Source organism: Pongo pygmaeus, chromosome 9 (assembly GCF_028885625.2).
Source record: "Pongo pygmaeus isolate AG05252 chromosome 9, NHGRI_mPonPyg2-v2.0_pri, whole genome shotgun sequence".
NCBI lineage: Eukaryota > Metazoa > Chordata > Mammalia > Primates > Hominidae > Pongo > Pongo pygmaeus.
Window position 1 is genome coordinate 122,861,273 of NC_072382.2, and position 20,942 is coordinate 122,882,214.

A 20,942-nucleotide genomic window follows, 5' to 3' on the forward strand; every position below is an offset into this window, starting at 1 on the left:
AGACCAACTCAATAAATGTTTTGTTTTTTTTGAGATGGAGTCTCACTCTGTCACCCAGGCTGGAGTGCAGTGGTGCAATCTTGGCTCACTGCAACCTCCACCTCCCCGGTTCAAGCAATTCCCCTGCTTTAGCCTCCCGAGTAGGTGGGATTACAGGTGCACACCACCACGTCTGGCTATTTTTTTTGTATTTTTACTAGAGATGGGGTTTCACCATGTTGGCCAGACTGGTCACAAACTCTTGACCTCAGGCAATCCACCCACCTTGACCTCCGAAAGTGCTGGGATTACAGGTGTGAGCCACCATGCCTGGCCATATTTTTCTTTTAATTAATAAAACTTCAAGATTTGGTTTAACCAAGTGAACCATCTAGGATTTTTCATGTTTTATTTGTTACATTTCTTAAAGAGAGAGATGTATGTATTAGGGATTTATTTTGAAGTAATATAGCATTACCTAGAGTAAAGACTTCGGTTGATTCAATATGTGTCTGCATTTGAGGAATGATAGATTAACAGAATTGTTAACTTGAGGCTACTATGTAAGCTACCTATGAATACACCTCTAGACAGTTGTAAGGGATAAATAGAGTATTTCTGAGATACTTATGATCCCATTGTTGCGTAGCCACCTGCAGAAAATGTAAATCCCCTTATTTTTCTCTAGGATACTCCTAAAGATTGTGAATTTGGAGATTTGATGTCCAAATCTGAATGCCTTCTGCCGTTGGAAAGTCCCTGATTTTAGACAAAGTTTCATTTTACAGTTTCCTAAAAATTATGTAAAATATATACTGTTTGTTTTATTTAGTTAGGATCGTTTATAAGGCTAATCAAACCTGAGAAAAAAATTAATGTTTGTTTTAGGTTTTATAATAAATAGAAACACAGACTAAGACATGGCAGTAACCTATAGTCTTTTTCAAATAGTGTACCACATCTTCCTATTCTGGAGTCACATATGACTGAATTGTGATTGAGGAAATGCCCCCAGGTCTTGGGAATCAAGAGTGAGGATTGGCAAGATGGAGAAACAGGCATACCTCTCCTAAGAATGACCACCATGCTACTAAAATCTGCTCTTATGTAACATTAGACAGGTGTGCCATGGACCAGGACCTGAGTGTATGAAGGCTTGCTTATTTGCACTGGGAGTAGAGCTAGCCTGGTTCCACCACAGATGGCTTCATTCTCTGTTCCCCTCTTTGTTAGTATCACCTTCAACCCCACTCTGCTGGTAGCCTGATTTCTAACTGCTTATGATTCAAAGACCCCTAAGGTTGAAAGAAGCTTTTCTCTCAGTGGGTGTTTTTATTTAATAAGAAGGGGGAAAAACACACCAGTTTGCTTGTGGGTGGTATTCTTCACAAGGTTGCAGCTAGCATTTGGTTTCCATTTATCACTCTCAGTTGCCCACGTGGTTATGCTGGCCTTTATGCTGTTTGTAGTAAATTTTGTTTTACTTGTGATTGGCCATTTTCTGTTAGAAGGTCGTGGTGGAATGCACCAGAGAACTTCTGAACACAAATACGGCATACTTTACATTTTAGCATTTGATGATTGTAATACATCCTTATCGGTAATATTTTCCAAAGTAGGTTTATAACACTTTGCCCACTTCAGAAGTGGGGCTTATGAATATTAAATACTTGTTAATGGTCAGATGAAGATACTGATTGGTAGAATATAAATCAAAATCATTAATTTCAGAGAATGCTTAGTCAGCAGAAACCATCTACCTCTTCAGAGTATACTTCAGGAAGACATTGGAACTAATGCTAAGAAAAGCTCAGGCATGCAATGCATGCAGTATAGTTCAGTTTGGATGGACTTTTGGATAATGAATAAAATATATAAGCTGAAAGACTAGGAGAGAATTGCTTTCTCAAATTTACTGGATATTTTGTAAAATCATGATTTCTTACATTTACTAATTTTTCCTGCTTAAAGATAAGTGGAAAATAAGAAAATTGGGAGAAAACAGATTATCTTGAAACCATGATTTTTATTTATGTAACTTTTAAGGGAATATATATATATATGTATGTATAGTAAATCACAAATCTAGTACTCTTTCTTCTTTTGTATTTAATAGTGAATATTTCTCAGAGCCCACATCCAAAGCCTACCGATCTATAAAAGTCTGCTGGCCTTACCTATAAATTAATAAATAAACATTGATTTTAAGATTTAAACAAGTGGAAAGGAAGGTGCAGAAAATGGTAATGGTGATGACACAAAATAAGGTTGGAAAGTTATGAAGGAACCAGATCATGGGGGGCTTTTTATGCTTATTGTATTCGTTTTCTATTGCTGCTATAACACATTACTATAAACTTAATGGCTTAAAGCAATGCCTACTTAGTATTTCACAGTCCTGTGGGACAGAAGTCTGGGCACAGTGTGACTCAGCTGGGTTCTCTGCTTAGGGTCTCACAAGGCCAAAATCAATGTGTCCGCAAGGCTGTTTTCTATATCAGAAGCTCTGGAGGAGAATCTCTTTGCAGGTACAGTCAGAATGGTGGCAGAATTCTCTTCTTTCTTATACTTTTCATGTGTGCCATCTTCAAACCAGCAATGGTGTGTCAGGTTCTGGTGCTTTGACTCTCTCTGACTTCCTCTTTTGCTACTAGTTGGAAAAACTCTGTTTTTGAAGGCTCATATGATTAGATTAGGCCTACCCAGATATGGGAGCCAAAATTCTGCCTACCACAATCATATTGAAGAGTTAGGGCTTTATTTTGATGGGTATTACGTGATTTTAAGTAAAGGAGTGATGTGATACAATTTGGGCTTTATAACAAACCCTGTGGCTATCATAAAGACAAGGATTGTCTTGGGGCCACCCTGAGGTCATGGAAAGCCATTAGCTATTTTAAGAAGAAGCCACCCTGAGGTCATGGAAAAGCCATCAGCTATTTTAAGAAGAAAGGGATTTCATACAGAGAATAAAGTGCTTACAAAATCTGTGGAAGGGCTGGAGGAGCAGACTTAGGCCTCCTCTCTAGGATTGGCCATGGAACTGGCCCACCAAGGGCACTGCTCACCTTTGTAAGGAATCAGGGAAAGGGAAAAATCAGCAAGCTGCTGTCGCTGGTGCTGATCACACCACTTTAGCTGTGATCTGGAGATCAGCAAGCTGCTGCTGGGGTCCTTGACTCTAGCAACAGACTGCTTGAACTGTGTGATCTAGTCATTTGGAAGCCTCTACCCAAACTATTTCCACACTATATCTACTAGATCTACTGCCTCTCTCCAGGGCTGTGATTGATAGAAGCTAAATCTCATTGGCAAGAGAGTGTGGGAAATGTATTTTTCAGCTTTTCAGTCTTGGTAGTACAGGAAGGCCTACCAGGAGGAGGTTGAAACAGATATTGAGAAAGCTCATCTAGTTTATGCAGCCACAAAGAATTGTAGCAATCTAGGTTATTAATTATAGTGGCCTGAATTTGTAAGGTGGATGAACAAGAGAAATGCAGATAGATTCATGGGATACATAGGAAGATAATGAGTGGGATGTGGTAATTGATTGAATGAGAGAAGTGGAGAAGAGATAGGAGAGAAAGAAATAAGAATGACTGTTCACTTTCCGGCTGGGATAATTAGATAGTTTCCAGTGCCACTTACTGAGATACGAAAGACTAGAAGAGAACACAGTTGGGGAGTGGCAATTATTTTTGAACCTGTTGATTTTGAGAAAACTGAGACTTCAGAGTGTCTGAATTTATAGGTCATTTAATTTTTAGATGTACTTGCCCATTTATGGAAGGTAGGCTAATTTCTGAATGTAGGTCATAATTTTGTTTACAAATATGTTTATGGTTGAGATTAATTCAATTGGCTATAACGTCAAGTATAAATGAGTCTAGGAGTATACAGTTGTTACTGTGTTTTAGTTTTATATTTAAATAGATTCAGGGCTTATCCCTAGTTCTTTAATCTCATTGTTGAGTAGTGTGGTTTTGTTTTTGTTTTTGTTTTTTACCAGAAGGACTCATGGTGCTCTGTTTCTTAAGTTATTTCTTATTTTAGAATATCTGCTTGTTAAATTTATTTCTGAAAAAAAACTTGGTGCCTTAGTTCATTTTGTGTTGCTATAACAATACCACAGACTTGGTAATTTATAAAGAAAATACATTTATTTCTCAGTTCTGCAGGCTAGAAAGTCCAGTATCAGGGTGCGAGCATCTGGCTGTGGCTTTTCTACTGTATCATCCCATGATGGAAGGAGGAAGGACAAGAGAAGAAGAGAGGGCTGAACTCACTTTTACCAGGATAACTAGCGGACTCCCTCTATAACAGCATTAATCTATTCATGAAGGCAGAGCCCTTGTGACCTAGTCGCCTCTAAAAGGTGCCCCCTGTCAGCACTGTTGCACTGGGTATTAAGTTTCCAGCACATGAGCTTGGTGAGGGGGAGCACATTCAAACCAAAGCACTAGGTTAGGTATAATATTTTTGGGCCATTCTTTCTAATTCATTTATTTGGGTCTGTGGTGGTGGTGTTTTGCTCCTCAGTTTGTTTCTTTAGCTCTGCAGTCTCCATTTTCATCTCATTCTGCAGTTTATCATTTGTCTTTGAGTGCTGGTTTTTATATTCAAGTACTTATTAATTTCTAGACTTTTGAGTTTTGTGTTTTCTTTTTCTTCAGTTGTGTTTTCTTTCAAATTGAGTTCTGCCTCTGTCTTTTACTTATTATGTGTTCCTCTCCTTTATTCTTTTTGCTGTGATATGTGCTCAGTTGCCATTTTGTGTCTCATCATCTTGCTTGTGCTTGAAGTGGTCACTTGTCTTCATGTCATCTCTTTGTTGAAATGTAGTATGAGTAAATTCTCTTTGTCCACTTTGACATTGTTACTTTTGTTACTCCTAGGCAAAATTCGAGAGCTAGGGTATTACAATTTTATTTTTCCATAGCCTGAAGCTAAAACATCTCTAGAGTTGGGTTCAGTTCTTATTTGACCACTGGGTTCTGCTGTCTTTTCTGAGATTTTGTTAAATTTTCATAACCTAGTTTCAGTTATTTGAAGGCATATACTAGGATATGGGGTGGGGAAAAGATACCCCTAGACTTTGAATCATCTTACCTTTTCAGTTTAGAGCCTTGGAAAATTTCAAGTCCTGGCAGCTTTGTGATTGTTTGTTTGTTTTGCTTTGTTTTGTTTTGTTTGCCTTTGCTAAAATCCTGACATCCTGAAGTCCCACCTAAGTAGATTTCAATCATATATATATATATAAAATAATAATTATTATTATTATTTTTCTAAGACGGAGTCTTACTCTGTCACCCAGGCTGGAGTGCAGTGGCGCAATCTCAGCTCACTGCAACCTCCACCTCCCGGGTTCAAGCGATTCTTCTGCCTCAGCCTCCTGAGTAGCTGGGACTACAGGCACGCACCACCACACCTGGCTAATTTTTTGTATTTTTAGTAGAGACAGGGTTTCACTATGTTAACCAGGCTGGTCTTGAACTCCTGACCTCGTGATCTGCCCACCTTGGCCTCCCAAAGTGCTGGGATTACAGGCGTGAGCCACCGTGCCCGGCAATCTTATATTTTTTGATGGTTGTGTGTGCTTTAAAATAAGCTTCAGAGCAGCAGTAATATAATGTAAATATTTTATTTGTTTATGAACATAGAATTTACAAAGTGTTTACTCATTTGTTATTTTATTTAGTTCTTATGATTGTCTTAGACAGTAGGAAGGGCAGAAATTATTCCTAATTTTACTAATGAGGAAATTGAGATCCAAAAAGACAGTGAGTTGCCAAGTCACACAGCTAATTATAAAATGGAGTCAAGACCCTGAAGACAGAGCCAGGGCTATTTTTACCATTCCCTGTTATTCCACTTACTGGAAATGATTACTTCCATCTCTAAGCACAGCAATCTTTTTTTTGTTCTTTTTTCTTTTAAGAGATGGGGTCTTGCTATGTTGTCCATGCTGGTCAAACTCCTGGGCTCAAGTGATTTTTCCCCTTGGGCTTCCCAAGGTGCTAGGATTCCAGGTGTGAGCCACCACACCTGGCCACAGTGGTCTTACTGTATGTTTAATGCACCCACAAACCTTATTATGACACTGATTTTAACTGAGTTAAAGCTGAAAGTGGTGTGGAGGAAGTAGGAGGATAATTTTATGTGACTTGTATTCTGATCTTAATTAAAGTGACTTCATTGTATCTTGGTTTTAATAAAACTAATATTAATTTTATTCAGCATTTTTTCCCTTTCTGGTACGTAGGAAACTTCTAAGTGTCCTTGATAAAATCAGATCTAGATCCTTCAGGGCTGGCAGTGCAGACAAGATTTTCTCTATGGGAAACATGACTTTGTGGGCCCTATTCTCATCTCTGTAATTCACTTTCCTCTTGGTGTCTTTTGCTTTGTATTCCTTCCTTGATCAAGAAACATGTATCCCTTACTTACCACTTTTTTCCAAGAATGTATTCTTAATTCTTCCATCAATTCTATGTATTACACCTGAAATTAGATTGGAGCATTCAAACAAGGCATCTCTGAAAGAGCTTGGTTAATTGGTAACAAAGAACTACATGTTTTTGTGGTTATGGCTTCTCCAGGCCTCAGAAACTGCTGGCCTCCTTCCATCTTTCCATCTATTCCCAAGGGGTACATGCCTAGATACCTGCCCTTCTTGATGATGACACCCAAGAAAGCAAGTTCTACAGAGAGATTGGACTTCTATTGTCTTTATAGTGTCTACTTTTCTAGGTTCCATTTTTTCCCTAAGCCTGTTCTTATGTAATAATCGATTAACAGTAGGCATAGTGACCGTCTTCAGGAAAAATGATTCCCCAGTTTTACTGTGGCTTCCCTAGGGCACTCATATTAGATCACAGAATCCATAGGAGTCATGTGATAGAATAAGATTTTTTAAAGATGTTGAGCCTAGTAATATTGTTCATCTGTAGTTGGGAAGAAGTCCACAGTACATGTGCTAGTAGTTTAAGCTGACAGTGTTGTTGTTTTTAATCCTTCTAGGTATCATGAACTGATCACAAAATATGGGAAGTTGGAGCCTTTGGCAGAAGTGGACCTAAGACCCCAGAGCAGTGCAAAAGTAGAAGTCCACTTTAACGATCAGGTGGAAGAAATGAGCATTCGTCTGGACCAAACAGTTGCAGAGCTAAAGAAACAGTTAAAAACTCTAGTACAATTACCCACAAGCAACATGCTTCTCTACTATTTTGACCATGAAGCACCCTTTGGCCCAGAGGAAATGAAGTACAGCTCTCGGGCATTGCATTCCTTTGGCATTAGGGATGGAGATAAAATTTACGTGGAATCCAAAACAAAATAACCTCTACCAGCCTTGTGAAAACATACACATAAGGACTTGTTGCAGGGCATTTGTTTTTAATGTGGTTTTCTTTAGGAGGGAGAAGGTTGTTTTTGTTTTGTTTTGTTGTGTTTAGGTTTGGGAAGGATTTTGTATATTTTTCCCCCTGGAGTGAGTAGGGGGCCATTTTTGGGTATTTTCTACCACAGATTTATTTGGCTCAGCCAGCGGAATTGGCCACATTTCCAGTGTATGTGCCCTGTCTAAGGAAAGATGACAAAGAAATCACCGACTTCTTACTGTGTTCACTGGGATCTGCCTGCCACTTGGTTATCATTACTGTTGGGTGAACTTGTGAAGGTAACATGAACAGTGTAGCCCCTTAGAAGGGTCTCATAGAGAATTTAAACAGGGTGACAAGGAATCTTCACAGGAAGGGCCAGAACTTCTCTCTCCCAGTTCTTCCTTCCGCTACCCTCCGTCCTTGGCTTTTTTGGTTCAGTTCCATTTTTTTCGTTTTGACGTGTGGTTTACCTAATAGTTTTGTTCTGTTCGTAATTCTTATTTCTCAACCTGGGTGATTTTTTTGTTCTCATTTCTCCCTTTTGAAATAATTGAAAGTGTTTTAAGCATTTTTCAACCTGATTCTAATCTCAGGTATGCAGTAAGAAGCTATAACTCTGTTAGAACCTCGAAGAAGAGTAGATGTAGAATGAAAACTCCAGGAAAACTTGCAGTTATTCTGGAAGCACCGGCAGAACAGTCTGATCTCTTTGTATGTTACTAACTCACTTTTAATGTCCCTTGTACATTATGTCAGCCATTACTTTCATAACATGAAATATGTCAGATTCCAGAGTTCTTTTATTTTTGCTTATTGAATGTATTTCCTCATATCTTTCTTTTTCATTACTTTAAACTATTGGGAATTGAGGCCTGACTTCATAAATAATTCAATAGAGTCCTGGATACATGCACCAGGAGACTTGAGAATTAGCTCATAAACTGTCTGTGGTGTGTGTGGGAAATGAAGTTGGGGGATGTGGGGGAAGAACTTATGACTTTCCCACCTGTGTCATCCATTGGAAGCCCTTGCTCTTGCACTTTGCATTAAAAGTGGGAAACATTAATCAAAGGGAGCTTTTATTCCCAGGTTTTCCCTAGGACTTTGTGATGTCATAATTGAACAATTCTTTTGTTTTACATTTCAATTTAGTTGCCTCATAGAAGTATAACTGCCCAATCTATGAGTAAAGTATAAGTGTCAAAACTTTACAATTGCCTCCAAGTCATATTTTTTGCAGAAGCACATTTAAAGCACTTTTCTGTAAAAGCTAGTTCCTTACCTGCTCGGAAATCTTTTTGTTTGTTCTTCTATTCCTTTGTTAATCAGATATAATCCCTTTCTTTAATGTGTATTTTTCTTGGTCCACCATGTTTACAGATGGGAGACTTGAGAAATACTTAGCATAACTGGGGCAGAAAGTGTGTAAGTGAAGTATTTTTCAAAGAATGCAATTATTATCTGATTGCGTTTGACCTTTTGACCTTTGTTACATAATTCTACCCCTCCTACAAATTTAATTTTTTTATGAAATTTTTAGGTGACTTGTAAATTCTTCATGTATGAGGAGTTGTGTTTATTAATGCTACTTTTTAAATTTTCCTGTGCCATGTGGCAGATGTTTATTCTCTTAATGCACTTCAGGTTTGCTATCTGTAAAGCCTTTGACCCAGGCCTACTGAGTCAAATCTACATTCAGTGTAACATTAAAGGTGGAAACCAAAGGGTTTGAGAAAGATGAATAAGGCCTATTCTCCTTCTGCTGCAGGCTTTATCTTTCAAAATCGTAAAAATGAGCAATGGAGATCCAGGCTGGGTATAGACAAGAATAATTATTTCTTGTCTATAAGAAAATAACATTTTCCTGACAGATTTTTGGAAGTAGGAAAAAAGTATGGCAACAGTGTCATGAAGATTGAAACTGTAGGTGCTTTGTGTATGTATGCATGAGTGCAGATGAGTTTGAGAGAGAAAAAGTGTAATTGAGCCCTTTGCTTTTGTCAGCCTGGGAAACAGATGCGTTCTTATTTTTTGAAGTTGTGTGACCCTGGACTGTCCCACAGCAGAAGGCAGAACAAACCCTTATGTTATGCTTTAATCATAAGTGGAATGGTCACAATTAATAAGATATTTTATATATGGCAAAGTTTTATGAAATGCTTTTTTACTATTAGAGACCTGTTTCTTCTGTTATTACAGAACACAGTGTTTATCAACTGCGGACATAATTCTTTTATTATACAGTTGCATGTAAAGGGAGCTTCTCATTTAATTCAGCGGATGTGGGTATTTTTAGGGCATTGTAATTGATGGTTTTAATAATTGCTGAATAATTTTTGATTAAGAGAAAAATGTAATACAATTACTGGTCTTTTAGAGTTACAGAACAGAAGTTAATGAAAAAAGCTATTTGAGCATGTGTACTTACAGATTCATTTGGGTGGCTGAGTAAAGATGCTGCTTTTGAAATAAAATTGGTGCTGTGTAGACACTTGTAACCAAAATTATTTTTATAACAGAACTAAAAGAAGGAGAGAAGAGACCATGGACCTTTGAGTTTACATGTTATACCTAATTGATTGTCTGCAGCTTATCTGTATTTTAATATTGACTTTGTCCAGATTCAGTGAGAGCATAGTATTGACATTATGAGGCAAAATGCTGTCATAGCCAGTATTACTGATACGTTGCTACAGGCACAATGTATGGAACATAACTTTTCTAAAATAGGAATTATTTCCAGTTATGAAAAAGGAAAAGAGTAATAAAGAAAACCAACTAAAACCCAAGGGATCCTTTCTCCATGTGGGTGAATGGCTGCTAAAGCCACAGCAGACGTCAATTTTTGAATTGGAATTGTTGAGATATCCTAGATTGCTTTGATGGAAAAAATCCAGAGTCACATATCTTTTTTTATTGTTAAGTTTTTGCAGCCTTTTGCCAGCATTGCCATAAATACGTAAGAAAGCAGCAGATAGTATAAGCCCCTTGTTATTAAGAGTTCTCAGTTAATATTAAGGCCAAAATATAACTTGAGCTAGGTATAACAGGGCTGAATGCTACAGTGTTGTTTTTAAAGATTTTGCTTATTTTTAAAGAAAGGAAAATTCAGTTCTAACCAGATGTTCCAGCTATGTTACTCAACCAGCAGTGGTAGGAGCAGAGAGCACTTGCACTAAGAGCTGATCACCATTTGAGGTGCGCGGCTTAACGTACATGTGAGTGTAGCTTGCTACATGAAAATGCTAGGCTCTAGGGCATGTAAAACATGAATACAGAATACTAGATTGTTCTAAGTAATGTCATTTCTGTTTATGAATTTGATTTTTCCCTTCATTTCATGTCAGATTGAAAATGCAAACAAACTGCTCTCAAGAACACCCAGAAGCTGTGTTACCAGATGTGTTGTAAACACTCTACTATTTTTCATAGGTGCTTCCTTGAAATATATGTCCATTGTAGTGGTGGAGAGGGACTGGACTCTCTCAGGCTCTTTACTTGCCAGTTGTCTCCCGCAGTTAATGGAAATATATATACATATATATATTTTATTTAGAATATAATTTAAACATGAAGGTCTATTCTTTGCACTTTTTATTAATATATATATAGATAATCTTTAAAAAAATTAAAATTCAAGTCCATTTTCTCTTTGTGTTCTGATTTTTTTTCTGGAGTGTGGGGTCAAGGTATATGTTTATTTTTATATAGCTAAAAAGGTTCATTGGTTCTGTGGTTGAGTTCTCTGGAGGATTGACCCAAACTAGTAAAAGTATGACCATTTTGACAAATTTAATTGGAATTTTGCCAGAGTTGAAAACTACAAAACAAAGATCCATAAGAAACGTGTTATTACTTTTCTGTTAGCAAAATCTTATACTTCTGACATGCTCTTTATACTGCTTTTTTATCCTTTGAGGATAAACCCTCTCGAGATACTGGGCATCACCTTTTATGAGTAAGATTGAAAAATCTCATTTGTTGAAATTAAAATTTGCCAGTTCTTATTCAGGGGCTGCTTTTTTCCTTAGAAAAATAGTTTTTTATAAGTATTAGAATTTTGTACATTTGAACCCTGCTTGCTTATCAATAATTTCTTGGTAAGCCATTATGAATTAACCTTGCACCAAGGATTAAAGTCTAAGGACTGTACTTTATTTCTGTATTTAAGAGACAGAGTCCATTCACTTCTCTTTCAATGCCTCAGAAATACATAAGTATCATGACCTGTTTAAGATTATTTCTGCCTGCTATTCAAATTTCAAAGAATTGTAATTTAAGCCTCTGTGCTACATTTTATTTAATTACTATTTAGTATGAGCTTCTCTGAGTTCCTGCAAAGTAGACATGTATCAAGACATCCAATAACTGTTGGACTGGAAAATGCTGTGACTTTCTCTAGTTATTAGAATGCATTTAAAACAAGAAGGTTGACTTCTGAAGTCACATTTCTCTTTCAGTTCTTCTCTGGAAAAGAAGTTCCTGTTTGGTCTTTACAACAACCCTGCGAGGTCAACACTCTTATCTCCATTTTCTTACTAGTGAGGAAGTTGATGCACAGATAGGTTAAGTAATACCAAAAGTCACGTGGCTGGTAAATGACAAGACCAGGATGCAAACCCAAGCAGTTTGGTTGCAGAACCCATGCACTGACAGCTGTACTGTAGTGCTGACTGCTAAAGTTCCCCAGCACACACCTTTATTGTTAGTCTTCCTTTTCACGGAAAAACTAAAATGAGATGTCCTCAATATCCATTTACTAAATTGATTGGCTCTGTAACAGAATCACTGATGTGGCTGATAGCTCTAGATCCAGACTGGAATTTGCCCTCTGTTTTCCAGAACTGTGAAATTGTGGTTGGGACATACCTGTTGCCCTCCCTTCTCTGAAATGCCATATTGGACACAGGATGGGTGTTACTCACAATAATAAATGAGCAAGTAATGTGACCCACAAAGACTGATGATTTATTTTTTAACCTCAGGACATTCTAGAGCCCCAAAACTGGTTTCAGCAGATAGCCAAAGGTGAGAGAGATCACTCAGTTCCAACTCAGACTTTTATCAAGGAGGCATAATGTTCCAAGTGAACTTAAAATGGGCATTTATTGAGGGAAAACAATAATTTAATGTTCCAGGAGCCGTTATCAAAGGTTTTGTTATTGGAAAGGATGAGGCAGTCACACTACTGTTCCTCCTTAAAATTCAAGAGAGAGCCTTGTAAAGAATATAAATATTACTTTAAAAATAGAGGAGACAGCTTTTCTATTATGGTCTGCAAGATCTAGATCTGTCTAAAAAAAAAAAATGGAATTTCATCAGATCATTCCGACTTGTCATCCTTGAATGCTTCTTAGTCACCTAAGTAATACAATTAAGGTGTTAAATAAATAAGAATGAGACTAGGGGAAGCAGACATCAAATAATACAGACTAAAGAGAAAAATGTTTTCTGAAATATTTGATACATTTGAGGGCAGATGTAAGTTTTATTCCATTGTTAGGGAATACAACTAGGACAATAGGAACTGTCTTGGTTGTGTTAAAATTTTGTTTGCTTTAAATTTAAATTTCATTTTTCCGTTACCTCATGCATTTTGAGGATCCTGATATGGACAACATTACCATTTTCAGGGAGAATGTAAGTATAGCCTTAGATGTAATCACCTTAATGAGCTAGATCTAGGAGGTTAGACATTATTCAATCAGTGGATAAGTGGTAGAAACATCTGCATTACAGAACTATCTGGACTCCATGGTAGATCATACAATGAAGCAAAACAGTTGTAGAGGGCTTGTAAATTTATCAAAGACACCAATGTCACAGATTCTGTTGTCCAGGAAGCAGATGCTAAAGTGGAGTTGGGAGTGCAGAAAGTTTGCTGGGGAGTAACACCTGTGAAGGAACAGAGGAAGAAGTAGAGTTGAGCAGGATGGACCATCAGACCATGCTACAGACCTAAATCAGTCAGCCCAATAGGATGCTCTGGAGCAAAGATTTTCCATTAGATAATTCCTGCCTTGGCCAGAAATGGCCAGGGCCCTTTACCAATGCTTTTCTCAATCATTGATTTGGGAATGCTGCAAGAACATAATCTCAGCTTGAACACTGATAGAGATGCTTAAGGAGCCAACAGTTGGAAGCTGTTGGCTAACCGTACACCTTGTAGCTGGAAATCATCCCTTTTCTGAGGGTGGATCTGAGTTGTGCATCTTAGTGTCTGCCACGGTCCACTCATGCAATGCGTAGATCCAATTTTCCATCCATGATCAACGGCAGCTCCTCTAGGGCTCTGGTGGGCCTCTCTATCTGAGAGGAAACTTAGAAGAGGGAGGCTAGGAAAATGGCCTAAAACCCCTGTCACTGCAGTTGATTTCAGAGTGACAGCTGGTACCCACTCTCTCCCTCTTCCGCTATCCATTGTAACCCATTGGCTTTTGTCTCTCTGGTCTCAGTGGCTCACCTGGTGGTTTCACTCAAACCTTAATCAACCCTTAATTCCTTATAGTCTGAGTCCTTGGTAACAATATGCTGCTTGGACTAGGGTTGCTACACTTGTCCATCACAGTCCTAATTGGGTAAGGGAGTACCAAGAGGCACCAAAATTGGTCACCTGAGTTCCATATGTTATCCCTTGAACCCGATGTATAACAATAGCCCTGCCTCCTCCTGCTGATCAGAGTCAACTACTCCTAATGAGATGACGGTTCATGTTCTTGCCTGCTAGTCTTTGCACACAAGGAGCCCAGTGTGTCCAGGCAGCATTACAGCCATAGCTTATCATTCAGCGTGGCGTGACTCTTGCCGTGTCCCCTGGTGAGAATGTACCCTCTTGAGGAACCAGGACTTCAAACTGCATAGGCCAGAGATGAGGGGTTGGGGAGCACAAAGTCCCCCAGTAATCACTGGGAGTAATGGCAAGTAGGGCCACTCCTGCCTTCACACCTTGGTTCCTGGATCCATGTAGTCTTATTACTGGGGACACGGCACCCTACAAAGGTCTCCGACTCCCTGTGTACACAGTATCCTGGAGAATAGCACCTCATCCTTGCACAATATTGTCTTCAGGGTGGTGCTTCACCTACTCCTTAAGCAATTTACTTCAATTCTCACCTAGGCTGGCATCTTCTGCTCATACCATCGCTGCTCCAGCCAGTGAATCCCATGGCCACGGGCTCACACCCGCACTTCCTTTTCAAAGCAGGTTCCCTATCAGATGCTATTTTGCATGGAATTCTATGCTTATGGATCAGGCATTCTGCAAGCCTCCCATTAGTGGTGCTGGCTGAGGCCTCTGGGCAAGAAGGGCATACTCGTGTCCAGAATATGGCTCTATCCCTGTGGAAAGGAAGTGCTGACCCTTCCAGGATGAAAGGGGTCCAGTGTGGTTATTTTGCCACCAAATGGCCAATTGATCTCCCCAACAGTAACATATTGGGGTTTCAGCCTTGGTCTCCGTTATTAGCAGGTTGAACAGGTTGAACATTTCAGAGACCATGGTAGCTAGACCACCCTTGCTAAATGGAAGTTCTTGCTATTTGACCAATGCATAACCTCCAACCCTGCCGCTGTTGCCACTTTATACACGCGCCCATTGGACCAACACTGACGAAGACTGCTTAATATCAACTGGCCGAGTCATTTTGTTGACTTGGTTGTTTAGTTCCTCTTTTGTAGTGGATGTTTTCTGGTGGGTGATAATATATGACACAAAGATCTTCACACTTCATGTCCACCCTCATCTGTCTATCCAGGCCCCTTTGTCACTGATTTTCCCATCTTTTTCTTTCTGGGCCCTTGTCCAGCCAGCTATGTCATTCACTACTGCCTATCAGTTTGTACATATTCTAACTGCAGAACTCTTTCTCCTTTGACACAAAATGCATGACAAGATATATCACCCAAAGCGCCACACATTGAGAAGATGTTCTCTTATCATTGTCTTTCAAGGCCACTCGCATGAAGCTGTCATGTAGCCAGCCAGTGTCTGCTTTAGGCTTGCACACACACATCAATTGAGTCCATCCGTGCACCAGGCTTAGGCTTCTTCCTCCTCCTTCATCTTGTCGTATTCACCTTCCCACATATAGCCATATGTGTGATCTGGTTGGGGAGCAGGTACTGACACAACTATGTCAGGTGACATGACATGGAGTCTGGACTACCTACTCAGGCATCTGACTCATGACTGGTCCCAGATATGTCATTTCCATCTTATACTAGATTGCTACTGGGTCCACCTGACTTCATGACTTGATGGGTCCAACAAGGCCTAGGTCTTCATGGGAAGTTCTGGATACATGACCACTGTCTCTTGGACAAATATTTCATCACACGGCCTAGTCCCATGAGAGAGCTGATTTTCAGGAGTGTAATTCTTTGTTGCAGATGGCATGACCTTGCTCCGGAACTCCAGGGGCCTGTGTGGTAGTTCTTCCACTGGGGTTTACAATAAACTCCATATTTCATCTTTTTCCACCAAACACATCAAAGGACCTACTGAACGCATGGCCCAAGCAGCAGAGCTGCTTGCATAGTAGCCTGGAGCTGCAATGGAATTCTTTTATGTTCTCAAACCAACACAAAACTGGCTTAATTTCATATCACCTGAGGCAATTTCTCTGAGTTTGGAAAATGTAGCCTGCAGAACCCAAAGAAGTTGACAAAGAACAAAGAATTTCTTTGTAGACAGGCTACAAGATGCAGCAATTTGCCTTTTCCTTTGGAGGAGTTGTCCCGGCATGTTCCTGGCCACTGGATTCCTTACAATTTTACTGAAATAGCATCCCTGAATCTTTGTAGGATTTATCTTCCACCTTCTGGAGCACCTGTGTGTTCCCAAGGCATCCAGCCTGCTGGCCATCTCTTGCCCATGGTGCCCAGTCTGTTGATGTTGTCAATGCAGTGAATCAAGGTGATGTTCTGTAGTACCCAGATGGCTCAGATCTTTTTGCATTATAATATGAAAGAAGATGGGAGACTTATAGCCCTGGGGCTAAGCTAGAAATATGTATATATATATCGCTGTCTGTTCCATAAGATGTGAACTATTTTTGACCCTCGTTCCTGATTCAAATAGGAAAACAAAATGCATTTGTGAAATGAATGGCCACATATCATGTATCTGAAGCACAGCAGCTGTGATTCGTACTATCACTTGGTTGAACTTGGAGTGGTCCATAGCCATTCTCTAGGATCCATCCTGGCCAGTTCAATACAGATACGGTAGAGTCCACCACCCCTTTTCTTTAAGAGTGACACTAATGTTTACCATTCTCCCCACAGCCCAGGGTGCAATATTCTTTTATATTACTACTTTAGCCAGAGTAGGGGCAGGGAGTGTCAGAGATTTCCACTTGCCTTCCTTACTATGACAGTTGTTACTCTATAGGCTAAAGACCCAATGTGCCAAGTATTAATACATCAATCCCAATTATACACACTCACCGACCAGCTTCCCAATCCAACAAATGATAAGTCAACTTGGTCTCTCCCCACACCTGATGTTCCCTCACAGCCAGATTCTCAAAGACATTCTAATTCATGTATGCCACCATCTTGTGTATCTGGTTATGCCCAGATGGCATTTATACCAGCAGCAGTCTTGCCTCGAGAAGGATGGAGCATCCAATGTGGGTCAAAAGGGCTGATACATAAATATCCTAGAGTGCATGGAAAAAGAAAGCAATTAGTATGCCACTAGCAGTTTATTAAAACAGAGCCAACGATTTTGCTTCAAGACATTTAGGTTCACTACTGGACTAAAACCTTAATAAAGGCTGGACAAACAATCCTTCTCTAGGTGAATCTTTGATTTGAGCTTAATTTTATTGTAATATCTTGGGACTGGGAAAATAACATCCAGGGGGTCTGCAGACCCTGTAAACCTACTGTAAGCTTTTCTAGGATTCCTTTTATTCCCTGAGCCCTATGTGTTCCCACTTTAACAAGGTCTTTGGGTATCATTATTAACTCAAACTCCTTCTATAACAGTCCTCAAAATGTCTAAGCATTCTCCTTCCCCTAGTCTATGGTCACTTGCGTAAATGGCCAAAGGTGTTTTTGGGGACAGATTGGGAAAATTATCATATTTGCCATGGTGTTGCAGGGTCGTTCCCTTTGGGGACCCATTACCTTTTCAGTCTACAGATTCCAGATTTGAAAACTGACTCAGATCCAGAAACCAAGCAGGGACCATGGCTTTTTATTGGGACCACTGCTTTCCACCTTTCTCAACCATTCCTGCTTTTATTATTATTATTATTATTATTTTGAGATGGAGTCTCGCTCTGTTGCCCAGGCTGGAGTGCAGTGGGGAGATATCGGCTCACTGCAACCTCCACCTCCCGGGTTCAAGCAATTATCCTGCCTCAGCCTCCTGAGTAGCTGGGATTCCAGGCACACCACCACGCCCGGCTAATTTTTGTATTTTTAGTAGAGATAGGGTTTCACCATGTTGGCCAGGCTGGTCTTGAACTCCTGACCTCAGGTGATCTGCCTGCCTTGACCTTCCAAAGTGCTGAGATTACAGGTGTGAGCCATCATGCCTGGCCCTTGCTCTTTTATATTATTATGCAGAGGAAATCGTGCTTTCTTTGGCTGCCCATCTGCTTTGACCCTTGGATATTGTGCTCTATTAAGCATGTCCTTGACTCTTTAAGAATCAGGCCCCTTGGCTGCCCCTCCGATCTTCTTGGTCATTATAAAAATTATTACTGCCCCCCAACATCCCTGGCTTCACACAGTAGAGTGATGTCACCTGGCTTGTATTTCTTCATGGACCCATCATGTCCGTTGCTGTCAGAGCCAAGTTCCGTGATCACCTTTCCTGGCATTAGCCTTGGCTGGCATTAAGGAGCCACTACTGAGCTGCTTAGTGATGCTGGTGCCTCCCTCTCCAGTATATTCCTGCTGGCTTTGGTGGCTGGTGCGTCTGTTCTCTGGCCTTCCATGGAACATGATTGTCCAGTGGGCCTAGCAGAGTCACATAATATATCTATTCCACCATGCAAACATCTGTGAGCCTTTTGGTCCCTTCTTCGGCCATCTGCCATGGTAATTCAGGCACTTGAATCTTGCTCAGTGTGAGCTGTTTTTTCCAGCCTTCTAGAAGCTTCTCTAGGAATGAGTTTGCACCATCCCCTTGTGCTCTTGACACCATGTTGAAGTCTGTAGCTCTAGAGAGTGCCCCTAAGTCAACAAACTCTCTGTTGTTCTGTCTTATGGCCCAGCCTCCTTGATAGAGCAGCCTCAGAATCCAGCCCCCTGGGTATGCCCTCCCTTCATCCCTACCAGTGTGTGCTGGTGCTTTGCACCTGCAGCACCTTCGTGGGCACAGTCCCTTTTGACTCCTGTGAGGCCCAGCATGTCTCTGGCTGGGTTGTGTGGCAGCTTAGCCCAGATTATAGGCCTGGCATTCAGGAGAGAAGGTGGGAGTGGCTTTTGAAGAGAGCAACGGTTGTCTTGTGGGGGAAAGTCCTCTCTACTGTCTTCCTGTGCTGGGAGAAATTTTAGCTCCTGATGATGTGGAGTAGGATGTGTCTAAAGGATCAGAAGTTTTGAGAAATAAATCTTTGGAGGCATCTACCCAGATAGCCTCCAAATGAGGCTAGGTATATAAAATAAGTATATAAAATACCTGTATGTACATATGTGTGTACATGTGTATATGATAAATCATATGTATAATATATGTGTATGTATATAATATATAATAAATTCTATATACATATATACACACACACACGTATGTATGTTTTTCCCAGGTAAGCCTTGATATTGGCATAATAGAGCTGCTTCCCTTGAGCGCCTGACCAAGTCCTTGTTATTCAATAGGGCTCTCTAGAGCAAAAACTGCCCATCTGGGGAGTCCCGCTTTGAGTGGAAAGTGATAGACTGTGTAGCCTGACCTTGCCCAGTCATTGGCGGAGGGCTGCCCCATGAAGAGTGTATCCTGGGTTTCAGCACTTGGGCTGAGCCTGAAGGCACTGAGGGCTGGAGGCTGTTGGCCAACTGTGCTTCTCACATCTCTGTTGTACGGGGGTCTGAATGGCATATCTCCCAGTCTGCCATAGCCAATAACTGCATCATTTCAAAGTAGCTCCCATCTGACCATCTGTTCCACAGGAAAAGGTATACGAAACGTAAGAAAACAACACAAAAACAAAAACATTCCACACATAAAACCCATTCTACTTGATTTTAGAGGACTGTATTTTTTTATTTTGTTTGAGCTGTCTTTCCTCTTGCCTATAAAACAGCATCAACTTCTGCCAGTTTTTTTATAAAGCACAATTATCTTGGGTGACTAGCTCCAACCCACCCCCACCGTACCCTACATCTAAATCTTGTCAAAATCTTTGCTCACCTCACACTTTCAACAAAATAAGTCCTCCTGCTGATACAGCATGAGAAGAGATTTTTGTCATTTGTCAATCTGTGACCACTGGGTGTACACCAGAACACACACTCACTGACCAGCTTCCCAAAGTGATAAGCCAGCCTGGTGTCTCCCCATGCACCTAGTGTTCCCTTGCAGCCAGATTCTCAAAGGCATTCTAATTCATGTATGCCACCATCTTATGTATCTGGTTATGCCCAGATGGCATTTATCCGAGCAGCAGTCCTGTCTCGAGAAGGATGGAGCATCCAACATGGGTCAAAAGGGCTGAGATATAAATATCCTAGAATGCACAAAAAAGGAAGAAAGCAATTAGTATGCCACCAGCAGTTTATTAAAACACAGCCAGCGATTTTGCTTCAAGAGATTTAGGTTGACTACTGGACTAAAACCTAAGGCTGGACGAAGAGAATCCTTCTCTAATGAGTCTTAAAATTAATTTGAACTTAATTTTATTTTAAATAGGCACCCAAGAAACTAGCTTTTCTGTCATATAAATATACGCCATTCTAAGCACTCCTAGAATCCAAAGAAAAATAAATAAATGTGAGTTATTTGGAGAGAAGCAGTCATTTAACATCTGTAAGTAAATATGTGTGGAGGATTCATAATACCAGTGAGAGAATAAACAATGTGGGAAACCTACTGAATTATCACAGGTTTTTGGAAAAACATGGAGTAATTTAAACTAAAAAAATTTAGCTCGCCAAGCACTCTTGTCCATTTTAAGACAACATGCTTAAACCCAGAATTATATTTCTTTTGTACAGTTGGCATTTAAATGTCTGGTCAGAGAAAATTTGCAATAATTTTTAAATTCCCATTGATGTACAGAAGAGTTTTTTTTTCCTGCTACAGTCAAGTTACTTCTTTCTTAATAAATTCCATTTAAACATTTTGAATAGTAGATTTAGCTTGTGCCTTAGCCAGTTTTGCTCATTCCACATCTGCTGGATGCTTGGAAGCATCTAACCGAGCACGTTTTCCCCTTATTCACATGCCTCTTAAACTATTTACTTACTGCAAATTTTTATCAAGAGGGGTTTATCTCCCCACTCTGCCTCCAGTGATCCTCACTGGGTATTAGGGAAGGTTTCCAGGCCACAGTTTGAGATTTCCCTTGTGGAAGATCGTGTCTAGCACTAGGTCCCTTGTTAGATTTTGCCTGGAAAATGCCCTGT

At 40.0% G+C, this 20,942-nt stretch overlaps 1 protein-coding gene across 5 annotated transcripts in view; it reads left to right on the top strand.

The window, feature by feature from the left end:
* The window catches only part of LOC129007780 (tubulin-specific chaperone cofactor E-like protein), a 166,990-nt gene that overhangs the window by 55,888 nt on the left and 90,160 nt on the right, over nt 1-20,942 (top strand). For 4 of the 5 annotated variants that reach the window (XM_054439045.2, XM_054439046.2, XM_063671511.1 and 1 more), the window contains one exon: nt 7,000-11,010. The exons of the other annotated variant lie outside the window; for it this stretch is intronic. In XM_054439045.2, the coding sequence (XP_054295020.1) occupies nt 7,000-7,318 (319 nt within the window). In that variant the 3' untranslated portion in view covers nt 7,319-11,010. Of the gene's footprint in view, nt 1-6,999; nt 11,011-20,942 lie in introns of those variants that run through there. 5 annotated transcript variants of the gene reach the window in all.